Source organism: Euleptes europaea, chromosome 10 (genome assembly GCF_029931775.1).
Source record: "Euleptes europaea isolate rEulEur1 chromosome 10, rEulEur1.hap1, whole genome shotgun sequence".
NCBI lineage: Eukaryota > Metazoa > Chordata > Lepidosauria > Squamata > Sphaerodactylidae > Euleptes > Euleptes europaea.
Window position 1 is genome coordinate 40,050,834 of NC_079321.1, and position 19,794 is coordinate 40,070,627.

The window sequence follows — 19,794 nt, forward strand, 5'->3', positions numbered from 1 at the left end:
TGCTGTGCAAAAAAATGATTTTTAAAAAAAAAATCTTTGCAATACTATACTTAGAAACCAATTTTCCAAAATTGTTTACATTAAGGTGCCTACAAAGGTTTCTTAGATGGAAACTAATAATTAGATCTTTGAATAAATAGTATAAAAAAGTAACAGTAATTGCATGAAGATGAAAAGATGGTAAAATAGACTTTTAAAACTGTTGGGGCATGCATTTTCTAACAGAAAACCATGAAATATGATATACAATGGATGAAATTCACACACCAATGAAACAACAGCCAGAGCCAGACATGTTTCTATTAAAAATAAGATGCTGCATATGAACGCTAAATAAGAAACACTTCACAGTGATTTTACTCCCGATCACCAAGCACTTGAGGGTCCAATCCAGATTCGGTTAAGCCAATAAATTCTTGCCAGTGGATTTAAAAAGGAAGCAATAATGTAACTGGGCAAACATTACAGAACAAAATTCACTCTCACAGGATACTAAAGCTACAACACAGCTAAAGTTAGTCATAACTGAAAGCACTGGGGCTAAACTTAGTCATGACTACTTTGTTCCATTTGTCTCAATAAAACTGACGTCCAACTTTATACTGGATTGATGCCTGGAGATTCACAGTGCAATCCTAAAAAGAGTTTCACCCATCTAAGTTAACTAAAGGATATAACCCTATTTAGGATCGCTCTGTTATTAAACCCAAAGGAGCCACATTTTTAGAGTCTTAAAACTGAATATTTACCACATTCCAAACTAGAGGTACCTTGTTCCTGGGGCAGGGGATTATTGCTACTAATCTTCCTGAGACAAGAGTGAGCATAAAAGGCAAGCACCAGGCCTAGTTCGCCAACTAATATTTCCCAGATTAATAGTTTGGCCCTTTTCTAAATGGATCTCTTCCTACAACTACACTAAAGCATAAAGATGGATCACAAATTCCAGGGGGTCCAGTTTGTCCAGGAATTCCAGGACTTCCACGATCTCCATCTTTACCAGGTCCTCCGGGTTCTCCAGGACGGCCTTCTTTGCTTATCCCAGGAGGGCCTTCAGGACCTTGACAATATATGAAATAGCTATATGAGAAATGTAAAATATCCATACAACACAACATTACATGTATATTTGTAGCCTAATCCATGGCCTCATAGCATTAAAATATTAGCTCTAATGCAGTTTAGGTTTAAAAGCCCAAAAGTCCATGAGCAGACGTCCACCTATGGAGTGGGATCTTTCCTGCCTCCCACCTCCTTGTTGAAGCCTGCTATGCTCCCAAAAGCATCCTGGGGGTCAGAGAACCATTGAGAACAGCATAGGTGCCACACAGGTGCTTGCATTGGAAGGGAGGAATCAGCAAAAATCACGCCTGCTTTTGAAAAACTGTAACTGCTCTTTCGTTTGCGAAGTATTACTTTTGACCCAGCCTACTGACTTAAATCTAAGTGTCCTAGCATACCAACACAATAAAAAAACTACTATAAAAAGGTGAATTAGTTACAACAACTTCCTTAAAAAAATTCTGAAAAGTCCAATTGTCAGTTCCAAACAGGCTGGCATCATCTGGAATGCTCTGGTTTCAGACGGTCAGTCAGTCAATTGTATTAATGTTTTAGTCACAGACCTTAACAATGTTCAGATTAAAACCATACAAAACATATAACCCACAACACCCAGAATTACATGAATAATTATTTTATAATGTTACAGACAGTCATGTATATATACATATTATTACTGATTTAAACGTTATAGTTCCCCTAAAATATTCTTTCTATGGCAACTTTAGAGCCTAATTTTCAACAAACTTCTTCCTTAACATAGATGCTAACATGATAAAAAAGCCACACTAAGCGTGATCTTAGAGTTAACATCTCCCATTAAAAATCTAACTCAGCCCTCAACTGTATCTAATACATCTGGGGCTATGCTGGGTTAATTTAAAACGCATGGAGTTGTAAAATGGGCAACTAAACAAAATATGTGGGAGGTCCTCTATTGACAAAATCCTGGTTTCAGACTGGAAGTTCCAAAGCCATTCAGAGCACAAGCTGAGAACAGTCTGGGAGGTGTTGTCATCACCCTCAAACTCCTTGAAGCAGACTATCATCCGTGAGGCTCTGAGGAGACCAAGACCTCTTCACTGCACCAAATGCACAGAACAAGACTGACAGAATACATCTCAGATGGTGTAAGTCACCATTGCTCAGCTGTAGACAATCATCAGGCCAAGAACTAGAAGAACTGGGAGCAGGGAAGGAAGCAGGGATATAGTGGAGGAAAGGATATACCCCAAAGCATGCTAAAAGCCAAGACTTCACTCTCTCTGAAAAGCATCCAAAAAGAAAAGCTTGGGAGAGAGCCTTTGGAAAGCCTGGAAATCCGCCCACTAAGCTACTTGTCTCCCTGGCTTGTCGTTATTCAGGAAACACTCACAAAAGGTACACACTGCTATGAATATACCATGCACAAAGTGAGAGACACTGGCCAGATGCAGAAAGGCGGACATGCACAGGGAATGGAAAACCTGGAAATTAATCACATCTGCTTTCCAGCTTCTGTGTTATTCATGGAGCCATTAAATGGTACGAATGAAGCATTCCGCTGCATGCTCAGACAGGCAAGCCAAATGATGCAGAACAAGACACTGCCCACCAAAAAGTACCAGTACACTCATTGGCCTAGAACAGCAGCCATCCTCTGCATGCTTTCTATTTAAAAATGGAATGCATACAGTTGGCCGACTTCTAGTGGATCGATTGACTAGTTTTTAATTGACTAAATGAATTGGCCTATCGGCAAAATCTTTTTCGAGGGAATTTTATAGAGGAGACAAACAATTTATCCTGGTTAAAACAGCTTGCCACTTACTAAACAAACACCACCCTCACTGCTAGAAGAAGAGAGTTACTGTTAGTATTCCTTCAATCATCTAGCACTTCTGACAGTAAAAGTAGGGTTGCTGTGAACATCACAGGCACTGAGGGTGGGAAAAGGAGAAGACTTGGGGTGGGGGGACAGTCACAGAACCTCCCAATAATTTAGAAGTGTGTCCTGGATGGTGGGGCAATCAAGAAGACTCTTCCAATCCGATGAGTTCTAGAACCAACAGAGGAACTTGTCCCAGTTGCTGCAGCAACCGGTCCCGAGGCTCCTTGCCGCCTTGCTCTAGAGCACCCCTCCCAGCTTGCTCAATACAGCTTCTAGGTGAGCAGCCTTGCCTGCTTCATCCTCCAGCTCTGTGTGTACTTAGGGGTAGAGGAGGTGGAATTTACTAGCTGACATAGTCACTACAGGTCTACAGAATAGAATATCTCCTGTTATAGTAGGATACCAAAGCCAAACAGAGAAAACCTTTATACATGAACTGAAATCTTCCACATTTAAGAAGATCTACATTTTAAAGGATCGATGAAAAGGGATTTCAGCCGAGTGTTGTCTGCTTCAGTTGTCTATGGCTCTTGTTGACAGAAAAACAGCCTTCTGCTTTTGGGTACAAACCAGAAGAAAAAGCCATCTTTACAAACTCTGTGTTCTTCAAACGCATCCTCAATCTGGAGTTATGTGTTAGTTACCAATTAAAAACTACTCTGTATTATTATAAGTGGTTTCAATGAAGAGGGATGTGTCTTTAAAAACCTGTCTTTTTTCCTTTGACAGTAGCATCATAAGCTTGGCTTTAACTACCAGCATCAAGCAAAGGTTGACAGATTCGTTCAGCTCTTCTCTTCTCGCCTTGCCCCAATTTGAATTGCAGCTATGCACATACACACCTTACTCTTTACAAATGGACAGAGATCCACAAACCTCATCATGTGTGATTTGGTCCCAAGTGAATGCTTGGAAGCATCTCAAAAGCTGTTACATTTCAAAAATGTTGGGATAGGCCACTAAAACACTTACCCGGAGGTCCTGGAGGGCCTTCTATCCCAGGAAGCCCTATTCCTGGGCTTCCTTTAGCTCCATTTTTCCCAGGTAATCCTGCAAATTACCAAATATATATATGTAAATATCACAATTCCACAGCTGTGCACCAGGACATAACCAGCAGTCTCTGAGAAACTGCTAGCATGCTACAAAGAATAAATTAAATAATTAAAGGATTACTAAGTTCAAAGTATCTGTACACTGGAAAAAGGCTGCCTTTGTCTAGTTTAATGTTCTGGCCTTGCTTACTTTTAATCAACTTCCAAGATGGCTTAGGTAATTTTAACCAAAAAGAACTGTACTATCCAAACCATGGTTGCTGTGACCGTTCTGCCTCTATTTTGCTTGCCTCTAGTCCTTGGCCTGAGATCAGCCCAACTCTGGCCAGCTCTCATGTAAAAGTTGTTTGCCAAGAAACTCATGTGGAGAAGGCTGTTCTCACATCTCTGTAAGAGTTACTGCTTTGGGCTTGCTTATTTTGAGTTGTGGGGGGGGGGGGCACCACCCAGATGTAACGAGTCATGGACAAAGGCAGTGGATGGGCTTCTCCAAATGCAAGTCATAATTCTGCACTCGCTCAGATGAAGGGAGCATTGGCTCTTGAAAGCTCTCGAAGGGAGCATTGACTCTTGAAAGTCTGAGGTGCTCCTGGACTCAAATCTAGCAGCACAATTTTGAAGCTACAAGAAATCAACTGTGCCTCCAATTTTAAATCAAAAAAGGGTCCCTAGCTTTCAGACATTTCAAGCACATTTGTGTGTAAGTACCATTACTTTTTTTTTTACCATTACACACACACATTTAAGATGGCAGATCAAACAAAACCTATGAAATCTAAGAACAAACAAAACCCCATTTGTATCCAACTGATACTGAAATTACCTGGTTTATATTTTCAGATCACATATTCAATTACAGATGTTCTTAAAATAACCTGGGGGTTTATGGGTAGGTTCAAATCCCCCCTAAAAAGGGGGGGGATCATGAAAAAGCACAAAAGAAGTCAACATGACTAATTTAAAAAAATCCTCAGCTGGTGGTATAACTGGAAATTTGGAGGAAATGATGTTTAAATATTGTTAAAATTATCAGCATTTTATATTGTCGAAGGCTTTCACAGTCAGAGTTCATTGGTTCTTGTAGGTTATCCAGGCTGTGTGACCGTGGTCTTGGTATTTTCTTTCCTGACATTTCGCCAGCAGCTGTGGCAGGCATCTTCGGAGGAGTAACACTGAAGGACAGTGTCAGTAACATCTTCAGAGGAGAACACTGAAGGACAGTAACACTGAAGGACAGTATCAGCATTTTGTCATTTAAAACTTGGGGGGGGGGTGAAGCCTACTGAATAACACATCTCTGACAGCTCATGAATGAGCAACAGTCTCTGCCAATAGACATTAATTGTAACAGTCTACAGGCTAGCCAGATCTTGTCAGATCTCAGAAGCTAAGCAGGGTCAGCCCTGGTTAGTGTTTGGATGAGAGACCACCAAGGAACATGAGGGTTGCTATGCAGAGGCAGGCAATGACAAACCACCTCTGAACATCTCTTGCATTGAAAACCCTATGGGATCGCCATAAGTCAGCTGCAACTCGACACATACACACAAAAGCAAATATTTTAAAAGGGCGGGGATCCTAAATTCTCATTCTTCAAAATGTCCACAAGGCAGAATTAAGATCCACAATATCACCCTCAGGCATCTGAGTGCCGCATCTGCTGAGGCAGAGAGTGTCACCTTCATAGGTTTTATAGCTGTACATTCTGATACTCAGCCAACCTTCTGCATTTCTTCTGCAGGATACCAACCCCTAAAAGGCTACCTCTCTGAAGACTGAATGAGCAGAGGCAACTTCAGGTAGGATTTCCTCACATCTTTATTTGCTATGCTGGTACATTATTTATGACACCCAGCAACAATAACCTTAGGCCTGGTCTTCACATGCAGCAGAATGAGGTGGTAAAGTGCTGATGTGTTAGGATCCTGACCCCCTCCCCCTTTAGAAAAACTACACATAGCTCACATGTAGCAGAAAAACAGGCAGGTTTCCAGTCAGGCAACAGGACTTTTAGGCAGTTGATTCCTGGCATGTCTTTCTTTAGTAATAAACACTGGAAGAAGTACAAAGCCAAAGATAATAAAATTTCCTGTTTGCCTAGACTGTGCTGCCTTGGCAGGATTGTAGTTATTTGTAGTTAGCAAGTTATATTGTGTTAGTGCAAGGGCAAGAAAAACAGTACTCACCCTTTAAGACATTGCATGCTGGGGCTCAAACAGATGAGATTCTGAGCACTCCATGTATGTTTTCACCACAGGTCAAATAACTCTACCTGGAGGATTTACCCCCACCCCTCTGAAGGTAGTTAATTCATGAATACTCCTGCATTTACCTCAGAGCCAAATTACATATTATAGCAGTCATGAATGGGTGTTCCTGACTGTTCTCCTCTGGGCTGGCTGCTGACCCTTGTGTCAACGAATTAGGTGCCATTCGAGTTTTAGAGTTAGTTTGGAATTGTGGTTTTAACTGTTACACTTTATTTGTTGGAAATTGATATACCGTATTTTTCGCTCCATAAAACGCACCTGACCATAAGACGCACCTAGTTTTTAGAGGAGGAAAACAAGAAAAAATATATTCTGAATCAAATGGTGTAGTGCTCCTGCATTTCTGCCCTGGGAAGCAGCTTGGGACCCTGGGGTCTGAAAGGGGTTGGCCGGATTCCCTGCCCCCCAAGAGGGGCACCGACGGAGACGCGCCCTGGGGACTTGTGTGGCGGCTGGTGCCTGAATGCCCCGTCTGCACGGGGGGGACATTACCCCTGGGGAAGCGCCCTGAATACCCGAGCATGCAAATGGCACTCTGTGCCCCGCTGCTGCTGCACTGGGCGGCTGGGAGGGGCCTCCTACCACCTGCTGGCTGGCGGCTTCCTAGCCGTGGGTTCCGCGCCGGGCTCCCGCGGCAGTGGTGGGTAGGGGCCTCCCGCCCCCCAGCTGGCTGGCGGCTTTAAAGCCAGCTCCCGGGGCTCGTGGGCTCCGCGCCTGGCTCCCACTGTGCTGGGTGGCTGCTGGGAGGGGCCTCCCGCCCCCCAGCTGGCTGGTGGCGTCCCAGCCTGCTCCGCGCGCAGCTGCGCTGGGCGGCTGGGAGGGGCCTCCCGCCCCCCAGCTGGCTGACAGCTTTAAAGCCAGCTCCCGGGGTGGCCCGGCTCCGAACCCCGCTGCCGCTGCGCTGGGCAGCTGGGAGGGGCCTCCTGACCCCCAGCTGGCTGGCGGCTTTAAAGCCGGCTCCCGGGGTGCGTGGGCTCCGCGCCCAGCTCCCGCTGCGCTGGGTGGCTGCTGGGAGGGGCCTCCTGCCCCCCAGCTGGCTGGCGGTGTCCCAGCCAGCTCCCGGGGTGGCCCGGCTCCACGCCCCGCTGCCGCTGGGCGGCTGGAAGGGGTGTCCTGCCCCCCAGCTGGCTGGTGGTGTCCCAGCTGGCTCCCGGGGAGGCCTGGCTCCGCGCCCCGCTGCCGCTGCGCTGGGCGGCTGGGAGGGACCTCCCGTCCCCCAGTAGGCTGGCGGCTTTAAAGCCGGCTCCCGGGGCGCGTGGGCTCCATGCCGTGCTCCCGCTGCGCTGGGCAGCTGCTGGGAGGGGCCTCCCGCTCCCCAGCTGGCTGGCGGCTTCCTAGCCGGCTCCCGGGGTGCGCCGGCTCTGCGCTGGGCTGCCGCAGCCGGGGGTTGGCCGTGGCTCCCAGGGCCTCTCGGCAGCTTTGCCCTTCTCCCCGGGGGCCGGATTCACACACATTCGCTCCATAGGACGCACAGACATTTCCCCTCACTTTTGAGGAGGAAAAAAGTGCGTCTTATGGAGCGAAAAATACGGTAACTGGAATGGGATTGTTATGTGATGTTTACGATGTGTGCCGCTCTGAGCCCAGCTTTGGCGGGGATGGAGCAGGATATAAATTGGGAAGGAAAAAAAAGAATAAAGGTCCAACCCGTGACTACTGGTGCCATTTTAGAGGAAAACGTAGCCATTTAAAATTGGCATGAAGGTCTAATCCTAATCAGGCCTGCTGCATGGTGGCAACAAGTGATCGTTTCCCCGCTCTGCACCTTTTAAAGTGCTTGAAACAGCCTCCCGTGGGGGAGGGGGGGAGATTGCCTGGTGTCAGAGTTGGGCCATCTGGCAGGCAGGCAGGCAGGCAGGCAGGCAGTGTCTCACTCGCCTCTTCCCCCTGTGACTTTAGTGCTGTTTGGCAGTGAGAATGCCCAAGGTATGACTGCAGCATTCTGGGAAATGAAATCCACAGTGTGCCTCACACATTATACACTGTGAACAACAAGACTCAGATGCATAACAGATGCTACCAAAGCAGCATCCAAAACCTGGGGATCAGGGGACAGAAGAGAAGCATGAGAAGACTGGGAGGTGTGAGGCTGGGGTGGGGGAGACTGGAAGAAGGGAGAGTTTTTTGCTTCTTTGCTCCAGATATACAATCCAAGGGGAGGACAAAAGAAAAGAATTCAAGGCTGCAACGCTCATCTTGACATTGAAGACATTATGATCTACTGACTCTTGTCTTCTGAGCTCAGGAAGTCCACCTTTTGGTGGCATCTCTGATTGAGAAGGAGCATGCTAAGCCCAAGAACCAGATTTCAATTTTCAGTGCCCAAGCTTAAAGAAACATAAGGAACATCTTCTACCATTTTGTATATAACCAGGAATGAGGAGAAACGTTAAAGGCTAGGAGCAAGCTGAATAGTCTTCAGCCCATTGCTCTTTCTTCTCTCTTTCTTGAAAATGCTCACCTTTGCACTTCACACTCAACCAAGACTCAATTGCAGGAGGTAGGAAACAACAAGCCGTTCCCCCCTAACACCACTGTCACTCGGCACACACACACAAAAAAATCAGCAGGTATGTTGAGAAGTTGACTATTTATTATTTAACTAAGCAGCAGCAGACTTGCCAGTTCAAACATATGGGTGCAAGTGAGCATGTGCAATGCCCCTCGCCTTTTGTGAGGCAAGCCTCACAACGGGGAACTGATGCAATCTGGGGGTCTTCAGCGGTCCCCGGAAGCAATCAATAGTCACCCCCAGAGACCAAGCAATGGGCAACTTTCTCACATCCTTTAGTTTAAGCTTGTCTTGTCAAGCAAAGGAGTGGAACAAAATATGCTTTGTGAGCCAGGCATACAATTACCTCTTGGTCCACGACTTCCAGGACGTCCAGGGGCCCCTGTAAGACCTGGAATGCCATCATTTCCTTGTAAACCAGGAAAGCCTCGAGGACCTTGTGGGCCAATTGGTCCTGGCGGGCCAGGAGGTCCTGAGGAAGGGTTGTGAGACTGGCAATGATCACACTGTTGCAGTCTTCCATTCCGAAGTATACTAGGCAACTGAGCTAAGGAGAATTCAGACAAAAATGCTTAAGACCAAAGGGAGTAGATCACTGCATGAAAAAAAAATAATAATAATCAACAGTCTGTAAACCCCACACCACATCAGTTTGACTGTAACACATACTTTCAAAGTTAGATCCAGCGTGGTTAAGTCTTGCTTTTGCGAAAGATATTTAAGCATGTGATTAGTTCTCTCTTTGAAACCAATAGGACAGGCCTGCTTAATTTTCACTGGATCATGTCTACAATATATTAACTATCATAAGTGGACATCTACACATTGCAGATGATTTCAGAGTTTGTCATAGGGAGCACGCACACACAGTTTGTGAAAGATACTGGCCAGCCTGCTGGGTTCATCCTAGAACATATCCATCACTAAATGAAGTCTGCACATTGTAAGGGAAGATTACAGTGGTGTCTTTCAAGGAAGTGTGTTCACCAGTACTAGCCTTCTCATTAAGGGAACTCTAATAATCTTCAAAGGAACTATAATCCTCAAAGCACAGTCTGGACACCATTGAATTCCATTCTTATCTTCTCTTTTCCTGAACCTTGGTATATGGGGGGTGGGAGAAAGAGAACTGCAGGAGAACTATACCCTTTGTGAGTTTGTCTGATGTAGTCCTGTTACATGTTAATCGGATTAATTAGAGACATCCTCAGTTGTTTAAAACTGAAAAAAACCTATTTGGACATGTGAGGAAGAAGAATGAATTATTTCTGTTCTTAATTTTGTGAACAAAACCTACATTATTTGATTAGAAAGCTGGTATGTGACTGAAATTTTGTCTTAGTGATCAAAATAAGCTCTCCTAGCAATAGCGTCAGTGAAGAAAACAAAAAACCTTTGAGGTAGCACTGAACTAACTTTTGAAATTTGGTATTATAATAGATTTGCCCATCCCTTTTTTAAAAAAAGGAAAGAAATAGGCTGTGCTCTGGTTTTTCCTCAACTTCTGGTATTTTGAGGCCACTGAACATGGAGATTCCGTTTTGCTTTCATGGCTGATGGTCATAGATTTGATCTAGCATTCATGGATTTGTCTGTTTCTATTATGCCTTGTTTAGAGGTTTTCTTGAGGTATATGGTTGACCACCACTGGAAATTAAGGGCTGAACTAGACAGATGTTGGTCTGATGCCACCAGGCAATTCTTATATTTTATGTGATTGGTAGAAAAATTATTGCCGTGCTACTACTGCAGATAAAACATTTTATCTATCACAATTACCTGAGCAGTCATAAGTAAGACCCGAGGACTAACCGCAAATAAAATATCTCTCAGTGCACCTCTCCAATGCTTAGGAGATGATGTCTCAGACATTTCAGCTAGGCTTGTATTAGCCTGGTCCTGATCTTGATCAACTAATTGTACTGGTCTGTATCCGATGAACACTGCATAGAATACAACATAGTGTAGCTCTGTGGACATATGAGGAAGCACAATTCCACTTCCTGAAGCTCATGTCCAGTTTTTTTAACAGCATGTAAAAACTGCTATGTTGTTGTCATGTTAACAGTTCTTTGGAATGACCACAACAGGCCCTAGCACTATACCTAGTGAAAAGAGAAAACCATATGTGTTTACAATACAGTTTCATTCATGCAATCATCTTCCAGAGGTTTAAAAATATGAATAGCATTTTATAGTCTTAATTAAAAGAAGTTGGCATGTATTTTTAGCAACTTGTAAAGGTCAACTGAAAACCACACTGTAATGAGACACAAACAAATATAGCTCAATCTTAACTTTGAGAATACTAAAAGCTAGAGAGGACCAAGATGCCATCTTGTTTGATTTTGCTACCAAATGTCAATAACACCCACTCATTAGCTCCCCAAAGATTCATCCACATAATCAAACTGCAATGCCTCAAGGGAACAAGGGCATCACAGCAGTGTGCATACACAGGGCAATGGTTTCAAGATTACGTAAGTGGAAATGAATTGATAAAGGTTAACGAAGTATAAGAAGTATACATGCTGAGACTGCAATGGTCAGGCCACACCTGGAATACTGTTGCAGTTCTGAAGGCCTCACTTCAAAAAAAAGAAGAAGAAGTATGTAGACAGAATGGATCAGGTGCAGAGAAGAGCAATGAGTACGATCAGGGGCCTGGTGACCAAGCCCTACAAGGAAAGTCCGAGGGACTTGGGAATGTTCAGTCTGAAGAAGAGGAGGTTGAGGGGGGACATGATTGCTTTCTTTAAGTATTTGAAAGGCGGTCACTTAGAGGAGGGCAGGGAGCTGTTCCTGTTGGCAGCAGAGGATAGGACTTGTAATAATGGGTATAAACTATGGGCAGAAAGGTACTGTCTGGATATTAGGAAAAATATTTTACAGAGAGTAGTTCAACAGTGGAATTGGCTGCCTAGGGAGGTGGTGAGCTCCCCCTCACTGGTAGTCTTCAAGCAGTGGCTGGACACACTTGTCAGGGATGCTCTAGGCTGATCCTGCATTGAGCAGGGGGTTGGACTAGATGGCCAGTATGGCCTCTTCCAACTCTATGATTGTAAGTACATGAACTTGATGAAAATAACTTGATAACTGGGACTCACTTCTCAGCACATCTGCACAAACTTGCCGAATAAATTCTTCTGAAAATCCTCTTCCCTAAGCAGAACAGAGAAGGATTAGAAAGTTTACATCGTTATTTAAAAATAAAAAGTGGCATTTAAAACGGCACACGTCAGGGGGCATACATACCGGTTTTCCATCTAATCCAGAAGCCCCAGGAGAGCCCCTCTCACCATGCATTCCTCTTGGTCCTGGTAAACCAATCAGACCATTCACTCCAGGTTCTCCCTTTTGTCCATTGAAGCCACTAATGCCAGGGTCTCCTTTCTTGCCTTTCTGAAATCAAAAGGCAATAACTGCAATAGCCAGCACTAAAAACTAATGCCTGCTAAAAGTGTGCTAATACAAAGACATAAAACCACTTCAAGAACAAAAGCAAGTTCAAAGGTTTTTATTAGTATACTATCCAATAATTTCTGTGCCTTCAAAAATATGTTGTGTCAAGCTACATTAAACATCAAAGAGTGATGCAAGAAGACCAATTAAATTGTTTGTTTCTCCCTCTCTCATGTTTTTTCATATGTTCATTAATAAGGTACAGGTTGTCCATCATGGAAGCTGGAAAGATTAGTGCCATCAGTACAGATAACATGAATGAAAATGCAAGATGGCCAGTAAATTTACAGTTAATCACCTTGAGCATTAGAAATAATTAAACCAGCTGTATCCAATCATTCCAGACCCAGGGCCCGCCTTTAACCCCCACACCGCAAAACATCTGGAAGAATGTGACAGGACATCACAAGACACCAGAGTAACTTGACAGGAAAAAGAAGAGCCAGAGCTATGATCTTACAAGGGTCAAGGCCAAAACTGTAGGCAGCAGACCAAGAGAGCTGGGGACAGTAACCATAGCAGAATGATAGTATGCTCTAGTGAGGAGCGCCAAAGGAATCCTCTCCATCATTGATTGACCTCATTGTCCTTCTCCTCTCAACATGTAAAGAGAGGTAGAATGCTGTGATGGACAGCTGCCTTCCAAGAAGTTGTCCTGGTCATAGGACCCCTTGATTGACAGGGAGTTCAAATAGAATTCTGAGAATTGCAGTTGGAGAATTCTAACAGTTGAGAACTGACAGTTGACTGAGGAAGAAGCTAACAGACAGAGCTTGGAGACAGCAGTGTAAGTTGCAAGTTGTCTGGTGGAAGATTCTCCTCTGGAGTAAAAAAGAACACATTTGGGTTTTGGCTCAGGAAGGATTCATAACCAGTTATCTAGGAAAATAGCTTGGAGGTTGAAGGAGTGATCCCTAATAGTTTAACGGGAAGAAGAGGAGTTGGTTTTTATACCCTGCTTTTCTCTATCAAAGCAGCTTACAATCACCTTCCCCACCAACAGGCACCTTGTGAGGAAGGTGAGGCTGAGAGAGTTCTGACAAAACTGTGACTAGCTCAAGGTCACCCAGCAGACTGCATGTGGAGGAGTGAGGAATCTAATCTGGTTCTCCACATTAGAGTCCACCGCTCTTAACCACTATACCACGCTGGCTCTCGAAACAGCTCTAGTGAAAGGAGTGATCCCAGGCCAGTTTAAAGGAGTAGTTGGGGGAGTGTGTTAATGTTCCTAACTCCTCCAACTAAAGAACCATTGTGTAAAGGAAGCTTATGTTTCAGAAACAACCCATTGAATACCAAGAGAAATCATGCTCAGTAGAAAATGGAAGTTCAAACAGTTGCATGTGAACCACCTTGATATCACCTGAATGCAACCATCTCAAGTTCCTCAATTCTGTTATTCTGTTACAAACTACATTCCTGTTACGAAGCTTTGCTAACCTGACTTTTAAACCCCCCCCAAAAGAGACAAGTAAACCCATTTTTAAGTTGTACTTCTAAAAGCGTCTTGAGTGCCACATATTTCTGACCTTTTATAGAAAATAAGGGATATAATTAGTGGCAACAATGTCATCACAAGTTATAAGTCTCAACAGAGCTAATGAGGGTTGTGTGAGAACAATTAAAAAAAAATTAAAACAAGAGGAGGCATAAATGCATAATGTCAACGCTTCCTATACACACATACTAGCAAAAAGGGCTTCCACAAATGGGCAAAAAAAAAAAAAAAAGAATTCTCTATGGGGTCCATACTAATGGGTTGAAGACCACTGGATTAAAGAGTCTTATCACCCCACTCCCGCCTTTCTATTGCTTATAACTTTGTACCTGATCCCGCCTTTCTATTGCTTATAACTTTGTACCTGGGTTTCTCAAAAACAGGTCATGCCAAACTAATCTCTTATCTTTTTTTGAAAGAGTGACAAGTATGGTAGATGAAGGGAATGCTGTAGATGTAGTGTACCTTGATTTCAGTAAAGCCTTTGATAAAGTCCCCCATGATCTTCTTGAAACAAAGTTAGTAAAATGTGGGCTGGACACTGCTACTGTTAGGTGGATTGGGAATTGGTAGACCAACTGAACCCAAAGGGTGCTCATTAATGGCACAACTTCATCCTGGAGAGGAGTGACCAGTGGAGTACCACAGGGGTCTGTCCTGGGACCGGTACTATTTAATATTTTTATAAATGACTTGGATGATGGAATAGAGAGCATGCTGATCAAATTTGCAGATGACACCAAGTTAGGAGGGGTAGTTAATACCCCAGAGGGTAGGGTCAGAGTTCAGAATGACCTCAATAGACTGGAGAGCTGGGCCATAAGCAATAAAATGGATTTCAATAGGGAGAAGTGTAAAGTACTTCACCTAGGCAGAAACAACATAAGGCACAGGTACAGGATGGGAGAGAGTTGGCTTGACAACAGTACACATGAAAGAGATCTGGGAGTCTTAGTGGACAAACTGAACATGAGTCAACAGTGTGATATGGCGGCTAAGAAGGCCAATGCAATTCTGGGCTGCATCAATAGGAGTATTGTGTCTAGATCAAGGGAAGTAATACTACCACTGTATTCTGCATTGGTCAGACCTCCTTTGGAATACTGTGTCCAGTTTTGGGCTCCACAATTTAAGAAGGATGTTGACAAGTTGGAGTGTGTCCAGAGGAGGGTGACAAGAATGGTCAAAGGTCTGGAATCCATGCCCTATGAGGAGAGACTTAGAGAGATGGGTTTGTTTAGTTTGGCGAATAGAAGGTTGAGGGGAGACATGATAGCCATGTTTAAATATCTGAAGGGATGTCATGTTGATGAGGGAACTAGCTTGTTCTCTGTTGCTCCAGAGACTAGGACATGGAGTAATGGATTTAAACTAATAGAAAAGTGATTCCACCTAAACATTAGGGAGAACTTTCTGACGGTGAGGGCTGTTCGACGGTGGAATGTGCTGCCTCGGAGGGTGGTGGAGTCCCCGTCTTTGGAGGTCTTTAAGCAGAGGCTAGATGGCCATCTGTTGGAAGTGCTTTGATTGTGGGATCCTGCATGGTGGGGGGAGGGTTGGGGTCACTGGGGATGTGGGGGGAGGTAGTTGTTAATTTCCTGCATTGTCAGGGGGTTGGACTAGATGATCCTGGTGGTCCCTTCCAACTCTATGATTCTATGATTCTAAAAATTATGTGGAAATAAATTTGTTACTCTTTAAGGTCTTCACACAAAAATTATGAACCAACACATATTTTATAGTCAGATTTGGAGAATATGTTCTTGCTTACCATAATTTCATCAATTTGTAATTTTTAAACTGCTACCTATATTTTATAAAATTTGCCATTCTACCACCTGAACTATGTTGAGATAATATTTGTGAAAGTTTTCTGTTTCCTATCTAGAGACTGAATAGCTGTTGGCAACTGTATACTATAAAAGTAATGTTTTTAGGCATTTTCTACAAATCAATTAATTCAATTAAACAGGGTAAAATTCTTATTAAAGCCAAAGTACAGGTGAAATGGCCTTCCAGGGATATGTTACATGCTTTTGCATGTCATAATTTGTAACACGTATGCAATTAAATATATATGTTATCATAACTTTTTCCCATAGCACATTATTGGAAATTAGGGACTTTGATCTGGCAACACATACCTGCCCTTCGTGTCCGTTTAACCCCGTGGATCCCTTGGGGAATCAAATTTTAAAATATATTAATGAACATGTTGAGCTATTATCACAATTACCAACTTTAACAACATAAAACATCATATTCCGGGGGAGGGGGGAAGATTATGTCCATGGTTAACAACCATCTAGATATTTGATACCAGTACCTACAGATCTGAAACATTTATTCAGCCCTAGAAAAGTCTGGTACCTGAAAATCTGAAGGCGGCCTTAAAAATGGTGCTTACATCTAGAAACCTGAAATATTTTTTCAGCCCTGGAAAACTCAATAAACAATTTTAAAACAAAGAGGAAGACTCTTTTTCAGACAAGACAGAGAGTACCAGTACAGACCTAGGCACCCAGTTCCTGAACTTGTCAAAGTACAAGGCTGGGGAGTAATTAAGAAACAGGAACTCTTATTTAAGGCCTTCAGTCTCAGTGTTCCATTGCCTGACTGGAACCAACTATTGAACCAGAGTATGCTGCTGTATTCAATTGATAAAACAAGGAATTCGACAGCATACTATTAAGTACTTGAAGAGACCATGTTGAGATTTTCCTTTCTAGACATTTAAAGCTGCACAGCATGCGCACATTTATACAATTATTTTAAATGTAGGTTTTATTGCACTGAAAGAAGGCCAGGGGAAGGGGGGAGCAATCTGCGTCTCCTGTGCGATGACGTCACTACTGGTTTGATGCAGAAATGCAGGCATCACACTGGGGGGGGAGCTCTAGCACTCCCCCAAAAAAACTCAATGGAAACCACAGACTTGGGCAAATGCTAGAGCGTCCCCCAATGCATTGCAGACACTTCCACATTAAGCCAGAACTGATGTCATTGTGCAGGGGACGCAGATCGCTGCCCCTGAATCTGCCTTCCCAAAGCTCCTACCGGTTTCCAGGAAGGACCTGACAACCCTAAACATATAGTTGCCTAGACAGTCCATTTACATATTTATTAATGATGTTGTAGTAAGAAATAATGGTCTAAAGTTGAATGTCCTTACCTAAATCCAATTTGTTCTGGAACCAGCAAGTCATTTTCAAATACCCACTCCTCTAGCTTTGATAGGAAGTATCTTGTCGTGGTTTCAACTATATCAACCCCCTGCTTAGAATAATCAAATAACTGGAAGAAATGCTCTTCTCGGTTGTCCTCAGATATATAAGAAACTAATTCATATCGTACTCTTCCATTTGAATTTGCAAGGAGGTGCCAGAACATTACCATATCCGTCTGGACCAATGCCAAGGCAAGTTCCTGCCGTGACTCTTTTTTATGAAGCAAGCTTTTTTTGATGTTGAAAAAAATGTAAGCTTGGTGGAAAAATAATAATTTATTTTGAATCTTACCTTCTGGCCTGAAATCCCTGGTCTGCCCCCTTCCCCCTTCTGACCCTTTAAAAAAAGGAAACAGAAATCATTACACACCGTAAATATTTTACTACATGAAAAATGTATTAAATATAGCAACACAGCACCAAAGTCTCAGCTTCATAATCAATGTAGCATAAGGCACAAACCTATGTGTCTAAGGCCTACAAAATAAATCTTTTCCTTCAAAATCAAGATCCATACTATGCAACAGACAAATCCAGTCAGTGTTTGAATGGTACAAAAAGTAAAGGTTGTGTGGATCCTGACTAATGGTTCTGCAGGAACAAAGGTTTCCACCCATGGAGTATGATTTTGCCACCTCATTCCTTATGTGAGATCTGAAACCCCCTCCCTCCCAAATCAGGGGTAGGCAGGGAAAATCTCACTCCATGAAGTCCTTGAGCCTGCAGATATAGCAGTCAGGATCAAAGCCACTACTGTCACTTTTCCTATAGTTAGCAAGTTATTTTTACAATACTGCCATTTAATAGGGTTTTAATGTCTTCATTTTCAGATTGATGCAACCAGCCTATTTTTAAAATCCTGTATTTTCGTTTCTTTCCCTGAATTTAACAGCTATTCATCCACCATTTCACACTAAAAAAAAAAAATGTTCTTGACACTTGAAAGTTGCCATATCTCTCACACAATTCTCCAATCCACTTGATAGCAGATAATGCAATATCAGGTTCTCAGAAAGTGTTCGCTGTTTTATCCAGGGAGTGATATATTTATTTCATGCTGTATTGTTTTGGGAGCATGCTAAAACAATGTGAACTAGGGAGGCTACTTGATCCAGACAAAATGGGCATTTGTGTTCTTCTGCATTTGTTTTGTTGTATCTCCCTTGCAGCTCGGCTGAGTCGAAAGTGTTACACCTTGCCAATAAAAAAGCTTGTCTAATCTTGTGTATTTCTGGCCAGCAGAAATAGTCTGGCAAGGAAAAAATACTGGTAAAGGCTATCTGGAAGAAAAAAGGAGAACATTTATGATTTGAAATATCGTCGAAGGCTTTCACGGTCAGAGTTCATCGGTTCTTGTAGGTTATCTGGGTTGTGTGACCGTGGTCTTGGTATTTTCTTTCCTGACATTTTGCCCACAGCTGTGGCAGGCATCTTCAGAGGAGTAACAGAACCGATTTATGATCTGCATCCTTAAAAACTAGGGACCAACCCTCATTTAAGATCTAATTTTGAAACTGTTTACAGCTTACTTTCTGAATACTGTTTCTTGCAGCTTTCAATCGCTCTTTATCCCATATTTTATACCAGACACAACATGACTGCAATGTCACTGTTATGCTAAAGGGAGAAACGTCCTGATGGTCCTGAGATGCTTAAAACAAATGACTGCAACATCACTCAAATTATTATGATTTTAATGGTGTGTAGAGTAAGAGATTTACATTATACATACATCTGTTCTCGGTTAAATTAATGAAAAGCAATATACCTGGATGCCTTTCTCTCCAAAGTTTCCTTTCTCTCCCTGAAAATGACATAGAGAAAAAGCTCATTTTTCCCTAAAGCATCATGAGCAACTATAAAAACTTAGTTTTCATCAGTACATCACAGTGAAATTACTAAAAATGCATACTATGGAAACCAAAGTGGAACTGTAGAAACAGTATGGCATATCTGCCTTGAAAAAAGCAAATTGTGACGCAAGAATGAAACATGATGCCAAAAATAACACTGATGTTGCAAAGAGACTACTACCAGTGCAATCTAAGCAGAATGTCAGTCTTCACAATCCCCTCACCTTGAGTAGCAAATGCTTATTCTCACATCCAGAAAAGTTTCACCCAGTTTTCATTATGGCCACTAGAAGCTTCACTAATCCAAAACATCTAAACATCTACTATTTCACAGTCCATTGTAGTCTTATTTGTCCTATGCAATCCCATAAGGGCCAATAGTGACTGTTTTTATCATGGTCCTCCAATTATCCAATGGGTCAAATGGCTTTTAAAATGAGAAAAAAAAACCCAGCATGTGCCTAATAGGATGTTATTTCCCCAAATGATCAAACACTGATATTTTTCAGAAGGGCTTTATGTTTCCATGTGTGCATTTTCCAGACTGGAAAAAGAAAACCTAGAAATATAGAATGTATTCCAACTGGCCATTCCAATTCTAATTTCAGTGCTATTTCGTCCATGCCCCATTGTCTTGTAACAAAATAGAAAAATTACCACTGGATTGGATCCTGCAAGGTTTTTTTTTTGGGAGGGGGGGTTAGTCAGCCTTGCCCAGTTCTCCTTACTACAGCTACCATACTACATATCTTCCGTACTTGCACATTACATAATCCCAAATATGGTGTTGTTGTCTTTTTGTGGTCAAAGATGACAAAGGTAGTTGGATGCAATCTACTGACTGCATGCTGGAAAACAAATTCCCCATTAAAAAAGGAAATCCCTTAAAACAGGGGGATGGGATGTTAAGCACATGATTCCAATAGAATATTTTAATCTACTATGGAAAGCCAGTGCAGTTACTGTATACACCATAATAATCCATA

At 42.8% G+C, this 19,794-nt stretch overlaps 1 protein-coding gene across 1 annotated transcript in view; it reads right to left on the reverse strand.

Moving 5' to 3' along the window:
- Positions 1-754: 754 nt before the first annotated feature.
- COL21A1 (collagen type XXI alpha 1 chain) overlaps positions 755-19,794 on the reverse strand; it is a 102,554-nt gene continuing 83,514 nt past the window's right edge. Inside the window, exons 22-29 of the mRNA XM_056856367.1 lie at positions 18,724-18,759; positions 17,248-17,292; positions 15,874-15,906; positions 12,025-12,171; positions 11,877-11,931; positions 9,116-9,316; positions 3,905-3,982; positions 755-1,060 (exon numbers count right to left, since the gene is read on the reverse strand). Coding sequence (XP_056712345.1) covers positions 873-1,060; positions 3,905-3,982; positions 9,116-9,316; positions 11,877-11,931; positions 12,025-12,171; positions 15,874-15,906; positions 17,248-17,292; positions 18,724-18,759 — 783 coding nt within the window. The 3' untranslated portion in view covers positions 755-872. The remainder of the gene's footprint in view (positions 1,061-3,904; positions 3,983-9,115; positions 9,317-11,876; positions 11,932-12,024; positions 12,172-15,873; positions 15,907-17,247; positions 17,293-18,723; positions 18,760-19,794) is intronic.